A 24,139-nucleotide genomic window follows, 5' to 3' on the forward strand; every position below is an offset into this window, starting at 1 on the left:
GCAACGGCCATAGTGTGTCCCCAGACCCTAGTTTGAGTCCAGCTTCTCCGCCTGTACAAAGGCCCACGCCTCCTCCAGGGACTCGAAGTAGTGGTGCCGGTCCTTATATGTCACCCACAGACGCGCAGGCGGCAGCATTCCAAATCTGACCTGCTTGGCATGCAGCACCGCCTTCGTCCGGTTGAACCTGGCCCGCCGCTTTGCCACCTCCGCACTCCAGTCCTGGTAGATTCGCACCACCGAATTCTCCCACTTGCTGCTCCTCTCTTTCTTGGCCCGGCGCAGCACACACTCCCGGTCACTAAACCGATGGAACCGCACCAACACCGCCCGCGGGGGTTCATTTGCCTTAGGCCTCCTGGCCATCACTCGATGAGCTCCCTCAAGCTCCAGGGGCAAATGGAAGGACCCCGCTCCCATCAACGAGCTCAACATCGTGGTCACATACGCCGGGAGATCCGACCCCTCCAGGCCCTCCGCCAGGCCCAGGATCCTCAAATTCTTTCGCCTCGTGCGAACGTCCAGCTCCTCCAAGTGGTCTTGCCACTTTTTGTGAAGTGCCTCGTGCAACTCCGCTTTCCCCACGAGGACCACGGCCTCCTCCTCCCTCTCAGCGGCCTGCTGCTGCAACTCCCGAATCGACACCTCCTGTGCCGCCTGGGTCCCAAGCAGCTTGTTTGTAGTTGCGTTCAGGGAGTCCAACAACTCAGCCTTCAGCTCCGCAAAACATCGCAGAAGAGAGGCTTGCTGCTCCTGCGCCCACTTCCACTAGTCCTCGGGTGTTCCGCCGGCCGCCATTTTGTCTTTCTTCCCCTGCTTTTCTTGGGGAGCTGCTGCAGCTTTTTCCTTTGCCCCACTCCGGGTGAGCACAATACATTATGGGGAATGCTCCTCTAGACACCTTCCCCCACTGGGATTCGTCGGGACAGCGTCGACTGCTGCTAGAATTCAGCTTTCATAAAGGCCCTCAAGTCAGCTTGAGAAATCTGAGTTGGCACTTCCCCCGCCTGCCTGCTTGTAGAGGCTCTTATTTGCTGCTGCTTCTGCCCAATCTTGCACTGTTTCTGAGGGTCTGATAACCCAGAAACATACTATTCCTGGGGGAAAGTACTCCTTGAACATTCACCTAAGGCTATTCATCGAAATTCCAACCCGTGCCGCCCAAAAAAGAGCTCTTTTCTGTAACCTTGGGCAGGAGCTGCCACTGTGTGCTCACTCACTTCATACTGCACACCGGAAGTGACATGTCACTTTGACAATTGCAAAATTAACTCTTTAGAAACTGGGTTGACCATAGAGGCTTTGAGAGCAGACATTAATTTAGATTGTAATTTCAGGAATGTTACACATCCTCTTTGAGGTACACGGACGTGGCTGGACATCCATTATTAATGCAGGGTTGCATATTGCAGTACATTTTATGATTCCTCAAATCCTACATTACCTGCAGAGAATGGGATGAAGGCTTCCGGTTTCACAAACTTCCCCTCCGAGTTGAGGAAGTGACCAGGATTAAACTGATGTGGAGTCGACCAAATGTTCTCATCAAGCATGATGGAGGTAAAGTTTGGAATGATCGTTGTTCCCTGTAAGGCATTTGAATAATGAGACAAATCAGAAACATAGAAAATAGGAGCAGGAGGAGGCCATTCAGCCCTTCGACCCTGCTCTGCATTCATTATCATCATGGCTGATCATCCAACTCAATAGACTAATCTCGCCTTCCTCTCTATCCTTTGATCCCCTTCGCCCCAAGTGTTATATCTAACTGCTTCATGAAAACGTACAGGGGCGACACAGAAATCAGGAAAGGTGATTGGGTGGAGGATCAGCTGTGAAGCCAAAATCGTGGCAAGTGCCAGGCGCACACCAATTTTCAATGTTCCGGTGCGGTGACAGTGACATCAATACGTTCTACTCCTCATGTACAGTAAACTCCGTTTGCATATCATTGGCGGACCCGACCCGGTATTCTCCATGGCCTCCGCCACCGTTGGGGGGAATTCCCACCGTCGAGTGTAACTTCAGCTTTTAAAAATTGGGAAACAGGCACGATGGCTGACGAGGGAGAGAGTGGAGGTAGGACACGCAGAGGCTGCCAATCCTGTTGGTCAGGAAGGACTGGAGGGGCCCTTCCAAGCCCGGGGGTGTGTGGGGAGGGGGGGGGAGGGAGTGCCGCAGTGTGGGATGACGGGGGTGATGAGGGAATGGGCTAGGGCATAGGTTAGTGATAGAATATTATCAGGTCCGGAATAACCTAAATCACCGACAACACCTGGTCCCGGTAACCGACAATGTGATTGCCTCCCTAAACATTTACGCCACAGGGTCTTTCCAGGTGCCCAGTGTGGACCTGTCCGGAGCACGGTAGCATGGTGGTTAGCACAATTGTTTCACAGCTCCAGGGTCCCAGGTCCCGGCATGGGTCACTGTCTGTGCGGAGTCTGCAGGTTCTCCCTGTGTGTGCGTGGGTTTCCTCCGGGTGCTCCGGATGCCTCCCACAGTCCAAAGATGTGCAGGTTAGGTGGATTGGCCATGCTAAATTGCCCTTAGTGTCCAAAATTACCCTTAGTGTTGGGTGGGGTTACTGGGTTATGGGGACGGGGTGGAGGTTTGGGCTTGGGTAAGGTGCTCTTTCAAAAGAGCCGGTGCAGACTCGATGGGCCGAATGGCTTCCTTCTGCACTGTAAATTCTATGATCTCACAGACCTCGGTACACAGGTGCATTTGCGGCGTCATGGAGATCCTCTGTGCCTGGTCGGAACAATCCATCAAATTCGACATGGACTGAGCCCATCATTGTGCCTGGGCAGTGGGGCTCCACGTCATCGCCGTGATGCCCTGGGTCCAGGGGGTGATTGACGAGATGCATGTTGCCCACGAGCACCGGCCTATAACAGGCCGGTCTTCACAAACTGAAAGGGGTTCCACTCGATGAACGTATAGCTGGTGTTTGACCATAAGCTGCGCATCCCCGGGCAGTGTGCACGACGCCTTATTCCCGGCACACTCGACGGTTCCTGACTTCATCGAGACCCCCCCCCCCCTCGGTTTGCCTTCTGGGTAACAGGGATATACACTGGACTCATGGCTGATGTTGCCCATCCGGAGGCTACAGACCGACGCGGAAAGCCGCTACATTGACGCATATGCAGCGACCAGGGGTGTGATTGAGTGGTGCTTCAGCATCATGAAGTTGTGATTCGGACACTTGGACCTCTCCAGTGGGGCCCTCCAGTGTAGCATTAGGAGGGCCTCCCACATTATGGTGACCTGCAACATCCACCATAACTTTGCGCAGCAGAGAATTCAGGTGGCGGCGGGTGGGAAGCAGCCGCGCACAGAGGGCTCCTGATCGGGTCGGCATTTTCGGGGCTTTAAGCCCGGCCCCAAGGTCCACAGAGGAGTGGAAGTCACGGAGAAGGCGGAGAGGAGGCACAGCAGTGGAAGATGTCAAGGGTCGGTAAGAAAGCGGCCATTAAAAAAACAGCTGAGGGCCCGTCGGGGAGAGGAGAGGTCACCACGGGGTCACCAGGAAAAAGGAGGCTGGAGCACCAGGAGAGGCCTCATTGCTGAAGGCTGAAGAAATAACTACGGTAATGGCTGCAGAATTCGAAAAGCAGTTTACAAAACACCTGGAGGCGATGAGGAAGGAGATGAGGGAGGTTTTGAGTCTGCTGGTGGAGGAGGCGATTTCCTCGGTGACGATGGTGGAGGCGAGTGCAGTGGCGGAGGTGCGGGCGCAAGGAGAGGTGCTGAAGGTCGTGGACGATACTGTGGCGCAGCACGGTGATCAACTTGCCTCGATGGGGAAGGAGATGTGGAAGGTGATGGAGGTGAACAGGGATCTGCGAGGAAAATTGGAAGACCTGGAAAACAGGTCCAGGCGACAGAATTTGAGGATTGTGGGGCTGCCCGAAGGAGTTGAAGGGCCGAGGCTGACGGAGTATTTTGGCGATATGCTGGCGAAGCTATTGGGGGAGGGGGAGGATCCCTCCCGATAAGAGCTGGAGCGGGCTCATCGATCAGGGAGGTCTGTACCGAAGGCGGGTGAGCCACCAAGAGTAGTGACCTTGTGTTTCCGTAGGTACTGTGTGAAGGAGAAGGTCCTGTGCTGGGCCAAGCAGAAGCGGGTGGTGCAGTGGGCTGGAGCTAGTATACGTGTATATCAAGACTTTACGGCGGAGCTGGCGAGGAGGCGGTCTGCGTTCAACCGGGTGAAGAGGGCGCTGTACATCAGCAAGTTGCAGTGCGGCATTGTATATCCAGCGAAGCTGAGGGTGACTTATAAGCTCAAGGACTTTTATTTTGCAACGGTGGAAGCAGTGGAGAAGTTTATGAAGGCAGAAGGACTGTGGCGGATCTAATAAATTGAGATATGGCCATGTGCCGATGTAACCTCAGGACTGTATTTTCTTCTATTTTGTCTCTTCTTTTTTGTTTCACTGCGTGCGGGTGTATGGGCTAATGGGGCCAATGTTGTATATATTTGGACAAGGGAAATGATGGGACTTGCACTAGAATGAAAATGAAAATCGCTTATTGTCACGAGTAGGCTTCGATGAAGTTACTGTGAAAAGCCCCTAGTCGCCACATTCCGGCGCCTGTCCGGGGAGGCTGGTACGGGAATCGAACCGTGCTGCTGGCCTGCTTGGTCTGCTTTATAAGCCAGCGATTTAGCCTTGTGAGCTAAACCAGCCCCTGAGGGCTTTTGGGGCGTAGGTGGATTTGCGGGGTGTGTGGGCTAAATGGGGATTTCTGGGTTTTCCTAGGGCCGGGCAAGGGAGAAAGGGACCCGGGTGGGGCCTCCGCGCTGGCCGGTTTAAACTGGTCAGTGAACGGGAGTGAGGTGGGGGGAGGGGCTGCGGCCATCGGAGCATGGCGGAACTGGGTTCGAGTGGTCTAGCCGGGGTGGAAAGTTGGGGAGAAGGAACCAAGGTTGGGGGGAGGAGTTTACAAGAGGCAGTGGGCAGGAGGAGCTGGAGGGGAGGGGAGGGGAGGGGAGGGTTTACAACTCTTGGGTATCACATACCCATATCACATACGCTCTCACGTACTCTTTCAGAGGTTGGACGGCATTGAGTACGGGGAGGGGGGATTCCAGGGTGACCATGGGCGGGGGGGGGGGGGGGGGGGGGGGGGGGGGGCGGTGATGGACTCTAGGGTGACCATGGGCGATCCCGGACTCCTTTCTCTTTTATCTTTGTTTTTTGTTTCCACCATGGAAGGGTTAGTTTCATTGGATGCACATATTAACAGGTGGACTGTTGTTTGGGGTGGTGGGAGGATGGGATCGTTGTTATTGTTAAGGGGATTGACTTTGTATTTGTTATCGTTTACTGTTTTGGGGTGGGGGGTGGATTTTGGAGGAAAATGTGAAAATGGAGAATAAAACATTAAAAAAAAAACTTTGCGCAGCAGAGGGGTGACGTGCTGCCGGAGGAGGATGAAAGGCAGCCCTCATCCGATGAGGGAAGTACTGTGGAGGCCAAAGATGGGCAGGACATGGTGCCCGGGTAGGCACGGGAGGCCACCCAACACGCACAGGATGCTCCAAATGCCTCCAGGTTCACCGACTAAGGGGCTTGGCCAGCGGCACAGACATCCCATCCCACTCCCAACCGCTCCCATGAACACACTCCCTGCACAACAACCTCCCCCTCATCTCTCCTTGTGAAGGGGGGTGTTCTGAGATTAGACCCTTACAACCAGAGAGTAGGATAACACTAGAATAGTTTTATATAAGTTATTTATTGAGGATTGAGACTAATCAAAGAAAGTAGACCCATGGATAAATGCCAAAACCACTCCACTTGACACTGGTTCTGACCGCCCAAATATACAAATTTCCAAAAGTCGATCCCCCCCCCCCACCCCCCATTATTAACCATTGAACATGTATTTTCAGGACATAACATTAACACGCATTTAAACCCTTGCTCAAAGCACTGGCTGTAATGCATGATGGGTTTTAAGCTAACTAACTTGCCCATGTTTTTGAGACAAACAGAATTAGACAGAAATAGTGTGGTCAGCAATAACACAGTCAGCTCAGTTAGTTCTTATCAGTGACCCCAACATCGTTTCTCAGACAATCCATGGTGGAAGGAGGAACCAACTTCAACATCCTGCACCCGGATGAACATTGAGGTGGCCAGGAACTGGCTGAGATAAGTAACATGGGAGTGGGAGCAAAACAAAACATTACGGCTAAAATGTCCTGGTAAACAACAGGTGGCAGGATGAGGTTAAATCACGAGCTGATCACAGTCATCAAGCTGTTTAAAGAAAACTTCATTGGTCAATATAAAATTGACACCTCCCTGGATTGGATCAAGCCCAACTGGGGGGGTGATTGATTTTTGGCAAATTTGTACATTTGGGAGGTCAGAACCAGTGTAAAGTAGAGCGGTTTTGGCATTTATCCAAATCACTCTCCCTCGTACATTGACCAAGCTTGGAAAAAATAAAGCCACCTTAACCAGAATTGATGTGACTGCTGGTCTTTATGTTCAGCTGAGCTGTAACTAAGAGGGAGGAACATTACATAAAAGTCAGCTCAATACTCAGTCCTTGGAAACGCTTCTACACCTTGCAAACCCCTTTGTGCTATCTACCTGCCTCCGTACGGGGTGAGGGCCCTGGGTTGGCAGTAACAGCGAGTTTGGCCCATGGGATGGAGCATGATGACAACCAGTTCTTGATGAACTCTGGTGCTCCGCATCGTTCGACAACGCCTGACTCCTGTCCACCGTTGCACTTTGCACCATCCACCTGGGTGATCCCTGTATGTGAGCTGGCCATTCAACCACATGGTCCCATCGAATTCCAAGGGTGGTGGAGGTGGGTGCTGGGGGTCAGGGGGGTGAGTGGGATGGGGGTGGGACACCGGTGCAGTGAGCTATGGCTAAACTGTGGTCCCTGGACCAAGCCCACCCACAATTTGTGCCCATCCCCACCTCCAACCCCCCTACCCCCCCCCCCCCCCCCCCTCTGCTCTCTGGCCAGCCCAGACCACCCCATCCCTCACACCCTTCTGACACAGGAGCAAGACCGGTTGTAACGTTATGCACAGGTGTTTAATGTGAAGAAATATATAGAGGTTTGTGCCCTAGCCCCTGGGCGGAATACTCCCTTTTTGAGACTAAGTGTTAATGCCAGCACAGAATTCTTGGACTTTCACGACAGAAAAGCTGGTGCCGCACCTGCGCCGATTCCGCTGCTGTTAAGGGGCGAGCACGGTGAAGCACAATTGATCCGAATGAGAAACGGTGCCGGATTCACCGGTTTTGCGATTCACACTCAAAAGGCTGACAAGGAGAGCGGCACCAAGGAGAGCGGACGAAGAGCTCAAGACCCTCTTTGAAACTGTGGAAGAGAGGAGGGTGACCCTGTACCCCGACCCAGGAAGAAGGCTGCCTTGCCTGGGCGCAGGTGGCAGAGGCCATGAGCGCCTTGGGCAACACTGGCCAACAATGCCGGGAAAAACTTCACTGCGTCCTCAAGGCGGCCAGGTGAATCAGCAGCACTGTGGCCCAGCACCAACCCTATCCCACACTTCCGTAATTGGACAACTCCCCAACCAGAGGCTGGACGAACCCCCACCCTGCACTGGGTGCCCTGGCTACTAAGGCCACCAGCTACCTAGGCTGCATATGTCGGACTGTCTAACACTGACATTTTCTGTTCTCCCCCGCCTACCTCCCCCAGGAGAAGGCCGCGCACAACCACCGGGAGCAGGAGAAGACAGGCGGGGGACCGCCAGACCTGTGGCCTCTCACCGGGGCCAGGCAGAGGGCCCCAGACATGATTGGCGGCCCAGAGAAATGGGAGGTCATCGAGGTGGAGCTCGGCCACGAGCGGGGAAGTGAGTCCTTGCTGAGTTGTGCTGAGAAGGCGTTGTGCACACTGCCCAGGTATCGGGCACATACGTGTATTATGAGCATCTGATGGTCACATCTCGGCTGCATGTTTATCGAGTGGAACCCCTGTCAGTTTGTGTACAGTGGCCTAACGTCTGCAGGTGCCCGTAGAGGAACAAGCGTCGCGTCGATCACTCCCTGGACCCGAGGCATCTCGGCGATGGCGGCAAACCTCTTTGCCCGGGCATTCTGGTGGGCTCAGTCCACATTGAAGTGGATGTATTGAGCTGCCACGGCATATAGGGCATCCGTGATGGCGCGGATGCACCTGTGCACTGAGGTTTGTGAGATCCGGAACAGTTCTGCATTCAACACCTGGAAGGACCTCGTGGCATAGACGTTAAGGGCAACCGTCACCTTGATGGTCCTGGGAGCAGGTGTCCCCCACCATTCACCCATGGTGTCAGGTGTGTCATCATCAGGCAGATGTGTCACACTGTCTACATGCTCTGCTGGAGCCTTCAACGGCATGCCCAGACCTGCAGCTCCTCGAATGACAGACGGTGCCTGTACATATGAGGCCTCATACGGCACCTCCTTGGCACCTCCTGATGGAAAAATCACACCTCCTCCTCCAGTTGGGTGACCAGTTCTCCACCCTGGGCGACTGCCTCCTGCCCCTCTACTGCACGCTCCTCTGTTGCCCGCTCTGCCGCTGTAGCTTCCTCCTCCTCTTCGAGCAGTGCCCGTTCGTATAGCCGCAGGGCATCCCCCAGGATATATGGCGATGAGCAGGAAGACCTCCATTGCTGGTTGTATTCCAATATCCATTGTAAAAGGCGGACTGGTGAGCATGGTGCATACCACCGTGCCCAACCAGGTCCACCAGGCTATTTGGTGGCCCCTGTTGGCACTGTGGAATCCGCCACTGCATGTCTCTCTCCCCCCTCACCCCGGGCCCTCGGTGGCAGGCACCGTGGGGTCCTTTGGGGTTTGGTGCCCAGCCCTGATGCCGGGGTACCGTTGGCTAGCACTGTCTCTGCCAGGGGAAGGCACCGAAGCCCCCGTAGAGGCTACTGTGGCTGTTGCTGTGGGTGGGCTGCTGGCATGTGACAACCGAGTAAGGGAGGGGTGCAGCGGGTGTGTGGGGGGGTGCTAATGAGATGCAAACGGTGTCTACTGTATGCACGTTCTGCAACGCATTGGCGCCACTGTTGTGGTGATGGAGAATGGCAATTTGATGTCAAATAGGTGCCTGTCTCGATTTTGCCATCGGCCAACGGAGAATTCTGCCCGCTATCTCTATACTGTGCCCTGCACCCATGTCAATTTAACTGGTGTCTATCCTTCTGGCCTTATGAGCCCTAACGCTATGCCGAGGTAGATCCCCAGTCTGGGATGCTGAGATTACCGCACTGTGACCTGGGTCCCCTTTTGTGGCCATCGTCCAGGGCGACCGGGCCTGGATGGGTCTTGCTGATGCTTGTGTCTCCCAAGAGGTGTGGTCCTGCCCTGTTCTGCCCGCTGCTCTACAGATGCGCCAGGGACAGAAGGGGGGGGGGGGTTCGAGGCGCTGTGTCGTTCTGACATCTCCCCTGCAGGTGTCACCGGCACAGACTCCCATCACCAGCTCCTCCTGGGCTATTCCATCGGATGGGGGTGAAATAGAATTAACCCCCGCGGCTCTCCCATCAGCCTCTCTGCCAGTCCTGGAGCCCCATACCGCGCCGACTGGGGTCCCGATGCTCCCTGCCATGGAGCACAGGGATGGAATACCTCTGTCTGGGACTACGCTACATCATGCTGTGAATGTGACACCACCCCGCAGAAGCACATTAATCGCCTTCAGGGCGTTTTCAGACGCATACACGAACATGGTCTCCACCTCAATAGAGCCAAATGCTCTTTCGGTCAGACAGATATCAAATTCCTAGGGGACCACATCTCCCATTTGGGTGCAGACGTGTAGAGCAGGATTTTCCACAGCCCCACACCGAAATCGTGCTTGGCACGGGGGCAGTGAGTTTATATTTACGAGGAAATCGTGCCCAGCGCCGCTCACGCAATTCTCCGGTCCCTGGAGAATCGCTCGCACGCGGATTACACGGTGCAGCTGGGGGGCCATTGACAGAGGCCCCCCACCCCCAGCGATTCTCTGGGCAAAACTGGCTGAGTTCCCAATGGAATGGTTCTAACCGTGTATTGCCGGCTGGGAACCTCAGGTGGCAGCTGCGGACTCAGTCCGTGGCCACATTGGTGGGGTGCGGGGGGATCGAGCACCGGGGGGGTGGGGGGGGGGTGCGCCTCATGGGTGGCCAGGGCAGCAATTGGGAGGCTTGGATCCACGGGCATACGTCATCTCCAGGGGGCCTACAATGTCGATGTCGGTCTACGATCTGAGTCCGCCATGGCGCATGGTTGGAACACTGTTTGCCACCGCTGTGCGCTTGCACGGACTCTGGAGTGGAAGTGCAAGATCCTGTATCCGCAGCCAGAGCTGCGAGAAGCACTCCAGGGCCCTGCTATCCCCCTGCAGGTAAGTGAACCGTTCAGCCTTTTTAAGAAAAGTCAAGAGTGAAATGCCAGCGTTTTTACGTGACATGAAATGAAATGAAATGAAAATCGCTTATTGTCACGAGTAGGCTTCAAATGAAGTTACTGTGAAAAGCCCCTAGTCGCCACATTCCGGCGCCTGTTCGGGACAAAGCCCCATTTCTGGAAAATCCAGCCCGGAATTTTTAGATTCTCCTAGACACTTTTTTGAGATCAGATAGTGTACGGAGCAAAAAGTGACAAACTGCAAAAGGTTATCGCAACAGTCTGATTTGACGTCAGAAGGCACAATCAGTATGTGCAGAGCAAGCGACCTTGCCAGAAATCAATTCTCAGAAATATTGGTCAGAGAAAGTGGCGCAAAAACTAACAATGTGGCCGATGCCATTAATGCAATGGCACACCAAAAAAAGAAATGTGCTCCAGGTGGCAGCCATTATAAGAAGTCTGTTATTTCATTGCCTTGAAAGAAAATTAGATCAGTGCCTACTTTTGACCATGGAGTTGTGACGATTTTGTGCATAGTCAGGCTTCTTTCTGCTGTGTCTACCTCGCAGGTAAAAGGTTCACCCTCATCACCGACCAAAGATCGGTTGCCTTCATGTCCGACAACTCGCAAAGGTGGATTGGCCATGCTAAATTGCCCGTAGTGTAAGGTTAATGGGGGGATTGTTGAGTTACGGGTATAGGGTGGATACGTGGGTTTGAGTAGGGTGATCATTGCTCGGCACAACATCGAGGGCCGATGTATGTATTGAATTGGTCAGCAATTTCTTTGTCCCTATTATAAATTCCCCTGTTTCTGACTGTGAGGAACTGACATTTGTCTTCAACAATCTTTTTCTCTTCACCTACCAATAGAAACTTTTACAACCATTTTATATTCCAGGCAAGCTTACTCTTGTACTCTATCAATGCCTTTGTTCTCCTTTGCTGAATTCTAAACTGTTCCCAATACTCAAGTCTGTTGTTTTTCTTGGCCAAGTTGTATGCCTATTCGTTGGATCTAATATATCTCTAATTTCCCTTCTAAACCTTGGTTTGGTCATCTTTCCTGTTTTACTTTTGTGCCAGACAGGAATGAATCATTGTAGCAGTTCACCCTTTTGCTACTTGAATTTTGCCATTACCCATCCACTGTCATCCCTTTAAATAACATTTCACAAGCTATCATAGCCAACTCATGCCTTATATCATTGCAGTTTCCTTTTTTAAGATTCAGGAACCTATTCTCGGAATCATCTAAATCACTCTCCACCTTGATGAAAAATTCTATCATGTTATGGTTGCCAAGAATATATTTGCAAATAACCAGCAGAGCAATAAGGAGGATTCCAATACTTGTACTCAGACAGGGGGATATTAGTCCTTCTGGGTTGAGGACCATAATCCCTGTCCAAGATGCTTGTCACTCCTGTCATGTACAGATGGCCTTAAACCACCCACTTTAAGTTCAAGACTGCTGCTGACACCTCATATCCCTCACCATTAAGCTTTGTGTTTCCAGCTCAGAAGTGCTTCCAGAAACCCATTGATACACCAAGAGGCCTCTTATCACTATCACATCTACCCTGTTGGCTGCAGACCATGACCAAAACCATGGGAGATCATTAGGATAACTAGAAGAGGTTGAGGCATCCTTGTGCCAGGAGCTGGCCTTCTACCCCAGTAACAGTATTGCGTTCAGGGAAACTCAGACCGTTAACCAATAGAGGGTAGTTCTGCGAACTCCGAATCTCCTTCTTTCCTGTTATTAAACTCTCAGCACAACAGTCCATGTGTAGAAATAACAATTACAGTTGGGGAGCAGTTGAGCTTTCAGAGAGGGACAGGTCTTCAGGGTGGGGGAGCTAACGACATATCCAGGATCAATTCCTGACCGCACCTTAGGGATTGTGTATCCCATAACCTCTGTATCTCTGTATGTTTGATGAGGAAGCGAAAGTGGAGCAACATTTCCGAAGCGTTGGGTTTCATGGATAACAGCATTGGTGTACGGAATTTTCTCACGGTCTTCCAACGTTGGCTTTCTCTCCTTCCCAATTACTCTGTCAATCTCTTCATGGACTTTAGCTACAGAAACAAAAGAGGGACAAATTTTGAGTATTTATTGAAATAAGTAAATTATATTTATCATAGAATCCCTCCAGCGCAGTAGGCGGTTGATGTGTTAGGCAGGTTGGTTCGATGTGGACTGCACTCGATGCAGGGAAGCTAGAAACAGACGCCTAACACTGGAGAAGATCCAACATTGTTTTCTTCAATGATAGAACTGATAAACATATTCAGCTGTGGGTCAACACTATACTGAACTGACTGGAGACCTAGGGTGCGATTCTCCGCACTCACGCCGGTTCGGAGAATAGTACGCCGCGCAAATTTTCACGGCGACGCTGGTCCGACGCCCTCCCGCTATTCTCGAACCCCGCACAAACTACACGTCGGCATTCCCGGCAAAGGCCTCGAACGCGCCCCCGACACAACCAGAATCGCAACTTATTGGCCACCCGCTATTCTCCGGCCCGGATGGGCCGAAGTCCCGACGTCATCACGCACTGTTTTCATGCCGGCCAACACACTTGCTTTTCAAGTTCGTCAACCAGTCGTACTGGCTGACGAGAGCTTCGAGGAGGTGAGCGCACCGCTCAGCGCACTGCTGGAGTCTGGCCACAACGGGGAAGGCATCCCCGAGAATGGGAGGGGGTCCAGAGCGGGGGGGGGGAGTGTGGGAGACAGAGGGGGGAGTGGGGGAGACGAGGCGGGGAGTGGGGGAGACGGAGGGGGGAGTGGGGGAGACTGAGGGGGGAGTGGGGGAGACGGAGGGGGGAGTGGGGGAGACGGAGGGGGGAGTGGGGGAGACGGAGGGGGGAGTGGGGGAGACGGAGGGGGGAGTGGGGGAGACGGAGGGGGGAGTGGGGGAGATGGAGGGGGGAGTCTGAGGGGGGAGAGGGGGAGAAGTGTGGGGGAGTGGGAGTGGGGGGGTAGGGAGAGAGTGAGAGAGTGACCCGTCCAACCCCGGTTACAAAATGTCTGCCACCATGCCATGGCGTGCCGGTCACGAGTACACGGCCGCTGGTTGCCCTGTGGCTTACGGACACAGGCCACTGATGCACCGGTGAAGAGGACATAGTTAACTGCCCGTTGGATGCAGAAAGTGACCAGAGGTTAGGCTGCCCGCGTTTCAGCAGCGCGACCAGGCCACCGGGACACACAGGTATCCCGTGGCAGGCGGCTGCCAAGGTGTCGACTAACCTCCGTCTAACATGTCCCGTTTCTCTGCCCCCACCACCCTTCTGTTGGTTAGCACAATGTCTGCGAACAGAACGGCTATGTTCTGCGCAGTGGTTGGGGCCGCTGCACTGCATTTGGAGATGCAGCAGCATCCACAGCCGCAACCCGCAGTGGATGCAGGGCCAGCTGCAGCAGCAGAGGGAAGAGCCGAGAAGTTGCCAGTCATCGAGCAGCATGGGGGGAGGAGGAGGGGGAGGAGGAGGAGGAGAGAGTGAGGGTGCAGCCACGGCGCCAGAGGCGACGTCCAAGGCCGAGGGTGTACCGTGCCCGGATCTCTTTCCTAACAATGACGGACATCACCTGCAGGAGGAGACTCCGGCTGCGTAGGTGGACAGTGATACATATCTATCACCTCGTGGCGCACCTCGCCCCATGTGGAACGGGGGGAGGACACGCGATCCCGGTTGCCATCAAGGTGACGGTCGCTCTTAACTTCTATGCGACCGGCTCCTTCTAGCCTCCAAGCGGGGACCTCTCCGGGATCTCCCAGTCATCAGTCCATAGGTGTATCCGGGATGTGAGCAACGCCCTCTATGCCATCGCCGATCGCTACATCACCTTTCCCGAGGACCGAGCAACTCAAGACTCACGAGCTCGTGGATTTGCCAGCGTGGCCGGGATACCGATGGTGCAGGGGGCAATCATAAGAACATAAGAACTAGGAGCAGGAGTAGGCCATCTGGCCCCTCGAGCCTGCTCCGCCATTCAATTAGATCATGGCTGATCTTTTGTGGACTCAGTTCCACTTTCCGGCCCGAACACCATAACCCTTAATCCCTTTATTCTTCAAAAAACTATCTATCTTTACCTTAAAAACATGTAATGAAGGAGCCTCAACTGCTTCACTGGGCAAGGAATTCCGTAGATTCACAACCCTTTGGGTGAAGAAGTTCCTCCTAAACTCAGTCCTAAATCTACTTCCCCTTATTTTGAGGCTATGTCCCCTAGTTCTGCTGTCACCCGCCAGTGGAAACAACCTGCCCGCATCTATCCTATCTATTCCCTTCATAATTTTAAATGTTTCTATAAGATCCCCCCTCATCCTTCTAAATTCCAACGAGTACAGTCCCAGTCTACTCAACCTCTCCTCATAATCCAATCCCTTCAGCTCTGGGATTAACCTAGTGAATCTCCTCTGCACACCCTCCAGCGCCAGTACATCCTTTCTCAAGTAAGGAGACCAAAACTGAACACAATACTCCAGGTGTGGCCGCACTAACACCTTATACAATTGCAACATAACCTCCCTAGTCTTAAACTCCATCCCTCTAGCAATGAAGGACAACATGCCATTTTCCTTCTTAATCACCTGTTGCACTTGTAAACCAACCTTCTGTGACTCATGCACTAGCACACCCAAGTCTCTCTGAACAGCGGCATGCTTTAATATTTTATTGTTTAAATAATAATCCCGTTTGCTGTTATTCCTACCAAAATGGATAACCTCACATTTGTGAACATTGTATTCCATCTGCCAGACCCGAGCCCATTCACTTAACCTATCCAAATCCCTCTGCAGACTTCCAGTATCCTCTGCACTTTTCGCTTTACCACTCATCTTAGTGTCATCTGCAAACTTGGACACATTGCCCTTGGTCCCCAACTCCAAATCATCTATGTAAATTGTGAACAATTGTGGGCCCAACACGGATCCCTGAGGGACACCACTAGCTACTGATTGCCAACCAGAGAAACACCCATTTATCCCAACTCTTTGCTTTCTATTAATTAACCAATCCTCTATCCATGCTACTACTTTACCCTTAATGCCATGCATCTTTATCTTATGCAGCAACCTTTTGTGTGGCACCTTGTCAAAAGCTTTCTGGAAATCCAGATATACCACATCCATCGGCTCCCCGTTATCTACTGCACTGGTAATGTCCTCAAAAAATTCCACTAAATTAGTTAGGCATGACCTGCCTTTTACGAACCCATGCTGCGTCTGCCCAATGGGACAATTTCTATCCAGATGCCTCGCTATTTCTTCCTTGATGATAGATTCCAGCATCTTCCCTGTTACCGAAGTTAAGTTCACTGGCCTATAATTTCCTGCTTTCTGCCTACCTCCTTTTTTAAACAGTGGCGTCACGTTTTCTAATTTCCAATCCACCGGGACCACCCCAGAGTCTAGTGAATTTCGGTAAATTATCACTAGTGCATCTGCAATTTCCCTAGCCATCTCTTTTAGCACTCTGGGATGCATTCCATCAGGGCCAGGAGACTTGTCTACCTTTATCCCCATTAGCTTGCCCATCACTCCCTCCTTAGTGATAACAATCCTCTCAAGGTCCTCACCTGTCATAGCCTCATTTCTATCAGTCGCTGGCATGTTATTTGTGTCTTCCACTGTGAAGACCGACCCAAAAAACCTGTTCAGTTCCTCAGCCAACAATCGATTGTGTTCACGTCCCCATGCGCTCGCCTGCAGGGGACAAGGAGGTGTTCACAAACAGGAGGGGGACATACTCCATGAATATCCAGGTGGTATGCGACTCCCACATGAGGATCATGAACGTCTGTGCAAGGTTCCCAGGGAGTGTGCATGACTCCTACACACTGGCGCAGTCGTTCATCCCTGCGATGTTTGAGGGGCGTCCCCCCCGGCTGAGGGGCTGGTTGCTAGGCGACAGGGGTTATCCGCTGAGGTCTTGGCTGATGACGCCTATACGGAGGCCTCAGACCAATGCGGAAACCCGATACAACGAGGGCCATGCAGCAACCAGGGGTGTGGTGGAGCGCTGCCTTGGCCTCCTGAAGATGAGATTCAGGTGCCTGGACCGCTCCGGAGGGGCCCTGCAGTACCAGCCCGACAGGGTCGCTCGCATTGTTGTGGTCTGCTGTGCGCTGCACAACATCGCGATGCAGAGGGGAGATGACCTGCTGCAGGAGGCGGAGGGAGAAGCCAGTGGCAGTGGTGCCAGCACAGAGGAGGAGGAGGAGGAGGAGGAGAGGGAGGAGGAGGAGGAGGCTGGCGGAGTGGCGGGCGCAGCACGCAGACACGACCCAGGTGCTGGTGATGTCCAGGAGGCGGCACGACGGACCCGCCGAGGACGGCGGGCACGCGACGCCATGGTGGCAGCACGGTTCACGCATCGCATGTGACGTCCCCGCTGAACACCAAACCACCACCTGCATCGCTAGTCGTGCAGAGGGTCAACACACAACTGCCACCACCACAGCCCCACCCCCCCCACCCCCTCTCAGTGTACACTGCTCCACTTAGGCATCACCCTTATCACTGGGTCCAGACGGTATGGCACGACATTGATGGCTGTGTCAGCGGGTGTGATCAGTGCCATGTGGAATGATGACAGCCCGCTCTGCGAAGAGCTGTGAGCTCAGAATCGTTAGAGAGAGTCTGACCCATGGCAATAGCTGAACCATCCACCTTGGTGGCCGCTACTCTGTGGGCGTCTCGGGTGACGTTGTGCCACCCTGCTCTGCCTGCTGCCCACCCGATGCACCAGTGATGGGACGGGGGGAGGCCGAGAATTCCGGGACGTCCCGTGATGGAGTTAATGGGACGGGCCCCGAAACCACCTCCTCCCTCGGGGAGCCCGGTGGCCCCCGGGCCTCACTTTGGGACAGAGGTGCGAGCGGGGAGGTTCCCCGTCGCACCACCGACACCTGGCGCTGCCAGTCCTGGAGGCCTGCAACGGTATCCACCAGGATCCGAAGGTTTGCAGAGACGGAGTCCAGGGAGTTAGACATTCCCGGCAGGGACTGTGCGACCTCAACCTGTGAGTGCACGACGCCATCCAGCACGTGTGTCAGGCGGTTGATGCTCTCCGCGACTGACTGCTGCGACTGGGCCATGACCTGCTGAGACTCGGCCAAGGCCCGCAGCGCGCCAGCAATGTCGTTTTGGCTCTGGCGCATTGCTGCCTGTGAGAGGGCAACCCTGTCCAGGGCCGAGGATGACGCGTGCACGTGAAGCCCAACGTCTTGCATAACCTGACCCATGGCCGAAACCGTTTCACCCATTGCCTCCACCGCGGATGCCACCCGTGCGGTGTCAGCCTGGGTTTCTGCCATGAGCGGCACCACTCCCTGCTCGTGGACGTGGTTTGACTCCTCTAACAGCGTCTGCAGAGTCTAGAAGACAGCCCTCATCCCGTCATTGTGTCCCTGGGTTTCTTGATGCATCGGCTGTGCGGGTGGGTTGAGAAAGTCCAGGAACTCTGAAAACGTCTGGGAGCCAGCTGCATGCTGGGCCTGGCCTGAACTCCGCCAGTCCGGGCCCTCGGCTGCTCCGACCTCCACCTGCTGTACCTGCTCAGCTGTGATGTGCGACCCAGACTGTGACCCAGGAGCCTCATCACTAAATAGGCCAGCCGGGGTGAGTGTCTCTGGGATGGTGGATGGTGTGGGAGATAGCTGTGCCGCAAGCTCGAGGTCGTCTTGGGTGGACGCCTCCTCGATGTCATCGGCCCGCTGAGAGGCCGCAGGGCGTTCGCAGGCCATTTCTATATCTAGCGGAGTCGCCGCCCTCTGGGCGTCCTGCTCCACAGATTCTGTTGGGGAGGATGGGACTCCCCGGTGATCAGGCACCCTCTGTCGTGCGGCCCTGGGTGAGGTGGGGGCAGATGCCTGTGTCCGTCTGGAGCCAGACCGCCCTGGTCGTTCGGCATCACGTCCTAGGGAAGAGAATGAAACGGGTTATTTAGAGACGCTCGGCCGGGCGCTGGACGGTCCCAGTGGGCAGAGTGTGAAGGGACAGAGGATGGGGGAGGTGTCCAAGTGGGCAGGGTGTGTGAAGGGACAGAGGATGGGGGAGGTGTCCAAGTGGGCAGGGTGTGTGAAGGGACAGAGGATGAGGGAGGTGTCCAAGTGGGCAGGGTGTGTGAAGGGACAGAGGATGGGGGAGGTGTCCCAGTGGGCAGGGTGTGTGAAGGGACAGAGGATGGGGGAGGGGGGGTGTTTGTCATGCAGGGTTGTCTCACTTGTTGCAGCTCCACCAAACACGCATTGCGCGATCTCCCGAGTAGCAGATCCGTCAACAAGGTCCAGGGCCCTCTGCTCAAATGTGGTGAGGGGCCGCAGGATGGGTGAACCCCCTCCCGTCTTGTTCCGCTCACGGGTGTTGTGAGCGGTCTTGTCCTGTTGGGGAGGGGGCATAGGTAGATTATTACAATACGGCAGGTATCAGCAGTCCGTTCAGATACTGGTGCAGTTTGGGGGTCAAGTTGTAATAAGACGATTGCATCTCTCCACGGGGGCCAGAGCGCTGGGTCTGTGACAACTTTGTGAACCACCCTCAACTCACTCTGCCACAATCCCCCTCCACCCCCCATGCCAGGGGGGAGGTGGGTGATTAAGTAAAGGGGGGGGGGAGGGATGGTTGTGACTCGGGGGCACCCTCTTGGCACTTACCCTGGCAGCCCTGGTGAGATCGTGCATCTTCTTCCGACACTGGTCAGCTGAACAAGGGGTCTGCCCCACAGCACTGACGGCAGCAGCAACCTCACGCCAGGCCTGGCGCACCGCGCTGGCTGGGTGGCGATGCCCTCTACGCGGGCAGATGATGCCCCTCCTCTGCTCGATGGAATCGAGCAGCATCTCCACATCAGCCTCCACAAATCGCAGGGCTGCTCTCCTCAGCTCCGACATCTTGGCCTTCAGTTTCTGTGCTCGCCTGCGCCTTTTTACGGCGTCGGGCGGCATCATGTGGGCGTGTTCGTAGCGTCGCCACATTCCGGCGTCATCGCACACGTGATTGACGCGACCCCGTTCCTAGCCTATTTCCCGGACGTGAATACATCGGGAAATGAGTCGTGTCGGGCCGTCGAAAAACTCGGCCGTTTTCACGGCCAACTTTGCAATGCGGAGAATCGCGCTCCTAGTATTAGCCTGACCAGACTTACTAGCTACCGCAGGGTGTTTGCACTTGCTAGCTCGTGGACTCTGACTGTCTCAGTGGCTGGGTCCAGAGAGAGCGGGAAACTTGGTGCCCTCTGGCTTTATAGTGGTAGTGTCCTGTCTGGTGATTGGCTGCACTGTGTTGTATGCTTACTGGTCATCCTGTGTGTCAATCACTGACTGTCTGCACCTCATTATATACATGAGTGGATATTATGACAGAGGTCATTTGGCCCATCGGGTCTACACTGACCCTTCAAAAGACCACCCTACTTCGGCCCAATTCCCCACCTTATTCCTGCAGCTCCACACGAAGGGGCAATTTAGAATGGCCAATCTACCTAACCTGCACATCTTTGCACTGTGGGAGGAAACCAGAGCACCCGGAGGAAATCTATGCAGGCATGGGGAGAAAGTGCAAAATCCACACAGACAGTTACCCGAGATCAGAATCGAACATGCTTCCCTGGCGCTGTGAGGCAGCAGCGCTAACCACTGTGCCACCCTAAAATCAAAGTGGAGAATATGCGCATTCTTAACATCTTTTGCAACCTGGAGATGTCTCAGAGAGCCCTAACCAATAAATACTTTTTGATGTGTAATCATTGCTGGAATGCAGGAAACCCAACAGCCAGCGTGTGCACAGCAAGCTCCCACAACATCAATGAGATAAATATCAGGTAATCTGCCTTATTGAATAGCAAATGAAGAATTCCAAACCTGCCTTACTGATCATTAGATCATTCCAGTCAGTGCTGAATAAAGGAAATGAACAATCACCCCACTGCTTCCAAATGTATTTCTGAATGTTATTCTCCTCCCTCCTGCAACTCTAACTGGTGCCCAAACCCTCCATCTCAGCTCACACTGGCGGGTCTTCACACTGGCGGGTCCCTCCTCCCCTCTCCCACTGTCCTTAATGTCCCCCATACCACGGCAGGTATTTGAGTCTAATTTATATTTACACTGTAGATTTGGATGTAGCATCATGTAGAGCAGGGCCCAGCGGAGGGTGGTGGAGGTGGTCTCTGCACCAGCGGCGAAGAGGTTCAAAATTGTCCCGATCATTTTGGATTCCTGGAAACTTGTGTCGGGGACGTGCTTCATCTAAATTAAAAAGTATATCAGTGATAGTTTATACAATATAGAATGAGACCACAGTGAACAAGGCCATGCAGGCCATTATATGTTGCCTGCACTTTGGAGAGCACTCAAACTAGTCACATTCCTGCTCTTTGCCCAGTGCACTGAAAATAATTTCCCTTCAGCTATTTATCGAATTCCCCTTTGAAAGTAACCACTTGGCAGAATTTAATCGTCCCCTAATGGTAGGTTTGCTGGTGGTGGGTGGTGGAACGGGACCATTAAATAACCCAGTGGCCTTCCCAACACCCTCCCGACCTGTCCACAATTTTGGGGTCGTGGGGATGCTGTGGTGACTGAGACCTTGGGTGGTCTGCTCACCCTTGTCCCATTTGAGGCCCTTAAGTGGTCAATTATTGGCTGAGGGGCAGCCAGCATTGGCGAGAGTGTGTTCCGCGACGATTCTTTGGTTTTTATTTTTATTCTTTCATGGGGAGTGGGCGTCGCTGGTTGGCCAGCATTTGTTGCCCATCCTTAGTTGCTCTTGAAAAGGGCAGGAAACCCTGCTACCCGTTAGATTCTGCTCATTGAATCTGTTTCACGCAATGCACAAGACAAGGAGAATGTTTTTTTCTCCACACCAGAGGCCTGTGGAAGCTTAGCTATTGAGTATGTTTAAAGCAGAGATGGACAGATTTCTAAATGCCAATAATATGAAGACATATAGGGATAGTTTTGGAAAAAGGCATTGACATGAATGCTTAGCCATGGTCATATAGAGTAGCGGAGCAGGCTCGATGGTTGAATGGCTGACTCCTGCTCCTATGTTCTGATGTTAATTCCAGATCACAACGAAGCTCTGCCTACAAAATTATTCCCCTCATTTCTGCTCTGGACTTGTGCCAATTTTAAATAAGTGTCCTCTTGTTAGCAACCCTGCTGCACGTGATAACAATCTCAGCCATTTGAACATTATCAAAATATTAATGATTTTAAAGGAATTTTATCCCTTTCCAAATCTCCAAAGCTCATCCATTCGGCATTTCCATTGCAGCTTTGAAAACATAATGGGCGGGATTCTCAGTTTCTGAGACCAAGTATTGGTGTCAATGCAGGATTCGTGGACTTTCGCGTCAGAAAAACTGGCGCTATGCCTGGACGAATTCCGCTACTATTATGGGGCTAGCTTGGGTGCTGCATGGAACACAATCGATTCCAATGAAAAATGGTGCAGGATCCGCCGGGTCCATGATTCACACTCAGGAGGCTGACAAGCTGCAGCTACATATACATTACAATCCCTACACACACTCTCATCCCAGCTAACAAGATGGCACTGGTTGTTCTGGAGCACACCCATACAGCTGATGGGTCAGCTGGGCACAGAGGGAACCTAGGGAGGTTGCCCTGGGGGGACCTCTGTATGATCCATGGCACTAAGTTCAAAGTGGGCTGTTTGTGGCATGCGCAGCTGCTTGACTGTCATGCCAGTTGTGGCAATGGCGTTCAATGCCCATCCACCCCGTCCCCACAGCCCACCTGCTGGCCATGCTTGGCTACTCCCCCAGCCATGGCTGAAGCCCCCGGCCAGCGGAGCAACTGTCAGCAAACTATGGCGATGTTGGACACTTTCCATACCCCCTCTCTCTCCCTCAGTAGCCGGTTTAATGATTTTTAAAAGCAAAAATGAACCCCACCGTCAGGAACTCGACCCATCAGAGGTGGAGAATCTTGGAAGCCCCAGAGAATACAAACAGTGTCTGTTGGACGTGCGTTCCACAATGCACTGATGCCCCTATCGAGATGCTGGAGCATTTTAATTTGCCGTCAAATCGGCTCCTGCCGCGATTTTGGTGTCGGAACCGATTGTCCACCCAATCGCCTTTCCCGATTTTGGCTTCAGCTAACAGAGAATCCCACCCAATGTGTTCTATCACACTGGGGTGTGGGTTTGAAACTACCCACAGAGAATATGAAGGTCTCACACGTGTCACATGTCAGATGTGCTGATGGTTCAGTTTTCCCCCAAATTTATTCAACATCTTCTGTGAGACTGCCCTGAGCTTTGGTGGTTTGAGAGGTCTGACAGGTCCCTCCAGTGCCTCCATACATTAATGTCTTAATACATTGCCCAGTGTGGCACTGAAGATTGGAAATTTAATTAGTGGAGAGTGTTACTATAAGTGGACTAGTGTGATAGACTTAATACTTCAGAGACACTTTTTCAATACCACCCAGGGGAGTTTGAACTCAATTATTTTATTAAACCTGGAATAATAATTAACCATGGACTGTTGTAAAAACCGCTTTGGTCATTAAGGTCCTTCAGGGACAATGATTTCCCCATTAGGCTTGGCCTAAAGTGACTCCAGATGCACAGCACTGTGATTGAATCTGAACAGCCCAGTGAAATTCACTTGTAAACCACTCAGTTATATCAGACCACTATAGACAAGTAAAATCAAGTAGACAAGTGGAGTGGACACTCTGTAGACTGCATATCTCAACCACCCAGTATTAACTCAACATTTTAGAATTCCGCAGCTCTTCCCTGAGGTATTTGCCTGTCTGGTTGTAGCTCTGTACACTATGAAAAAGCAAAGGTGAGGTGAGAGTGACTGCCCTTGACATCAAGGCAGCATTTGCCCGAGGATGGCATCAAGGAGCCCTGAAGCAAAACTGGAGTCAATAGGCATCAGGGGAAATCTCTCCACTGGTTGGAGTCATACTTGGCACAAAGGAAAATGGTTGTGGTGGTTGGAGGTCAATCATCTCAACTCCAGGACATCACTGCAGCAGTTCCTCAGGTTAGAGTCCGAGGCCCAACCATCTGCAGCTGCTTCATTAGTGACCTCCCTTCCATCATAAGTCGGAAGTGGGAATGTTTGCGGATGATTGCAAATTTCCAGCACCACTCGCGACTTCTCAGAGACTGTAGCAGTCCATGTCCAAATGCAGCAAGACCTGGATAATATCCGTGCTTGGGCTGACAAGTGGCAAGTTATATTTGTGCCATACAAGTGCAGGCAATGATCATATCCTACAAGAGAGGATCTAACCACTGTCCCTTGACATTCAATGGCATTACCATCGCTGAATCTCCCACAATTAACATCCTGGGGGTTACCATTGATCAGAAACTGAACTGGACTAACCACATTTATACTGTGGCTACCAGGGAAGTTCGAAGACTAGGAATTCTACGCTGAGTAACTCAACCCCTGAACCCCCTCCCCTACCCCCTCCCCCGGCCCACCCCAGAGCCTGTCCAGCATCAACAAGGCACAAGACATCAGGAGTGTAATGAAATAAGCTCCACTTGCCTGGTTGAGTGCAACTCCAACAACACTCAAGAAGCTCGACATCATCCATGATGAGACCATCAATTCACGCGACATGTGGTTAGAAGTGAACAGTGGTTTTAATCGTCTTACAACAGAGCCTGCCTGTGACAAGATGAACTCCAGATGAACTGGCAGGCAGGCTCT

General features: G+C 53.0%; 1 protein-coding gene across 1 annotated transcript in view; it reads right to left on the reverse strand.

Moving 5' to 3' along the window:
• LOC119974705 (cytochrome P450 2D15-like) overlaps positions 1–24,139 on the reverse strand; it is a 92,421-nt gene that overhangs the window by 6,439 nt on the left and 61,843 nt on the right. Inside the window, exons 5-7 of the mRNA XM_038813845.1 lie at positions 20,534–20,675; positions 12,301–12,488; positions 1,445–1,586 (exon numbers count right to left, since the gene is read on the reverse strand). Coding sequence (XP_038669773.1) covers positions 1,445–1,586; positions 12,301–12,488; positions 20,534–20,675 — 472 coding nt within the window. The remainder of the gene's footprint in view (positions 1–1,444; positions 1,587–12,300; positions 12,489–20,533; positions 20,676–24,139) is intronic.

Source organism: Scyliorhinus canicula, chromosome 12 (genome assembly GCF_902713615.1).
Source record: "Scyliorhinus canicula chromosome 12, sScyCan1.1, whole genome shotgun sequence".
Lineage (NCBI taxonomy): Eukaryota > Metazoa > Chordata > Chondrichthyes > Carcharhiniformes > Scyliorhinidae > Scyliorhinus > Scyliorhinus canicula.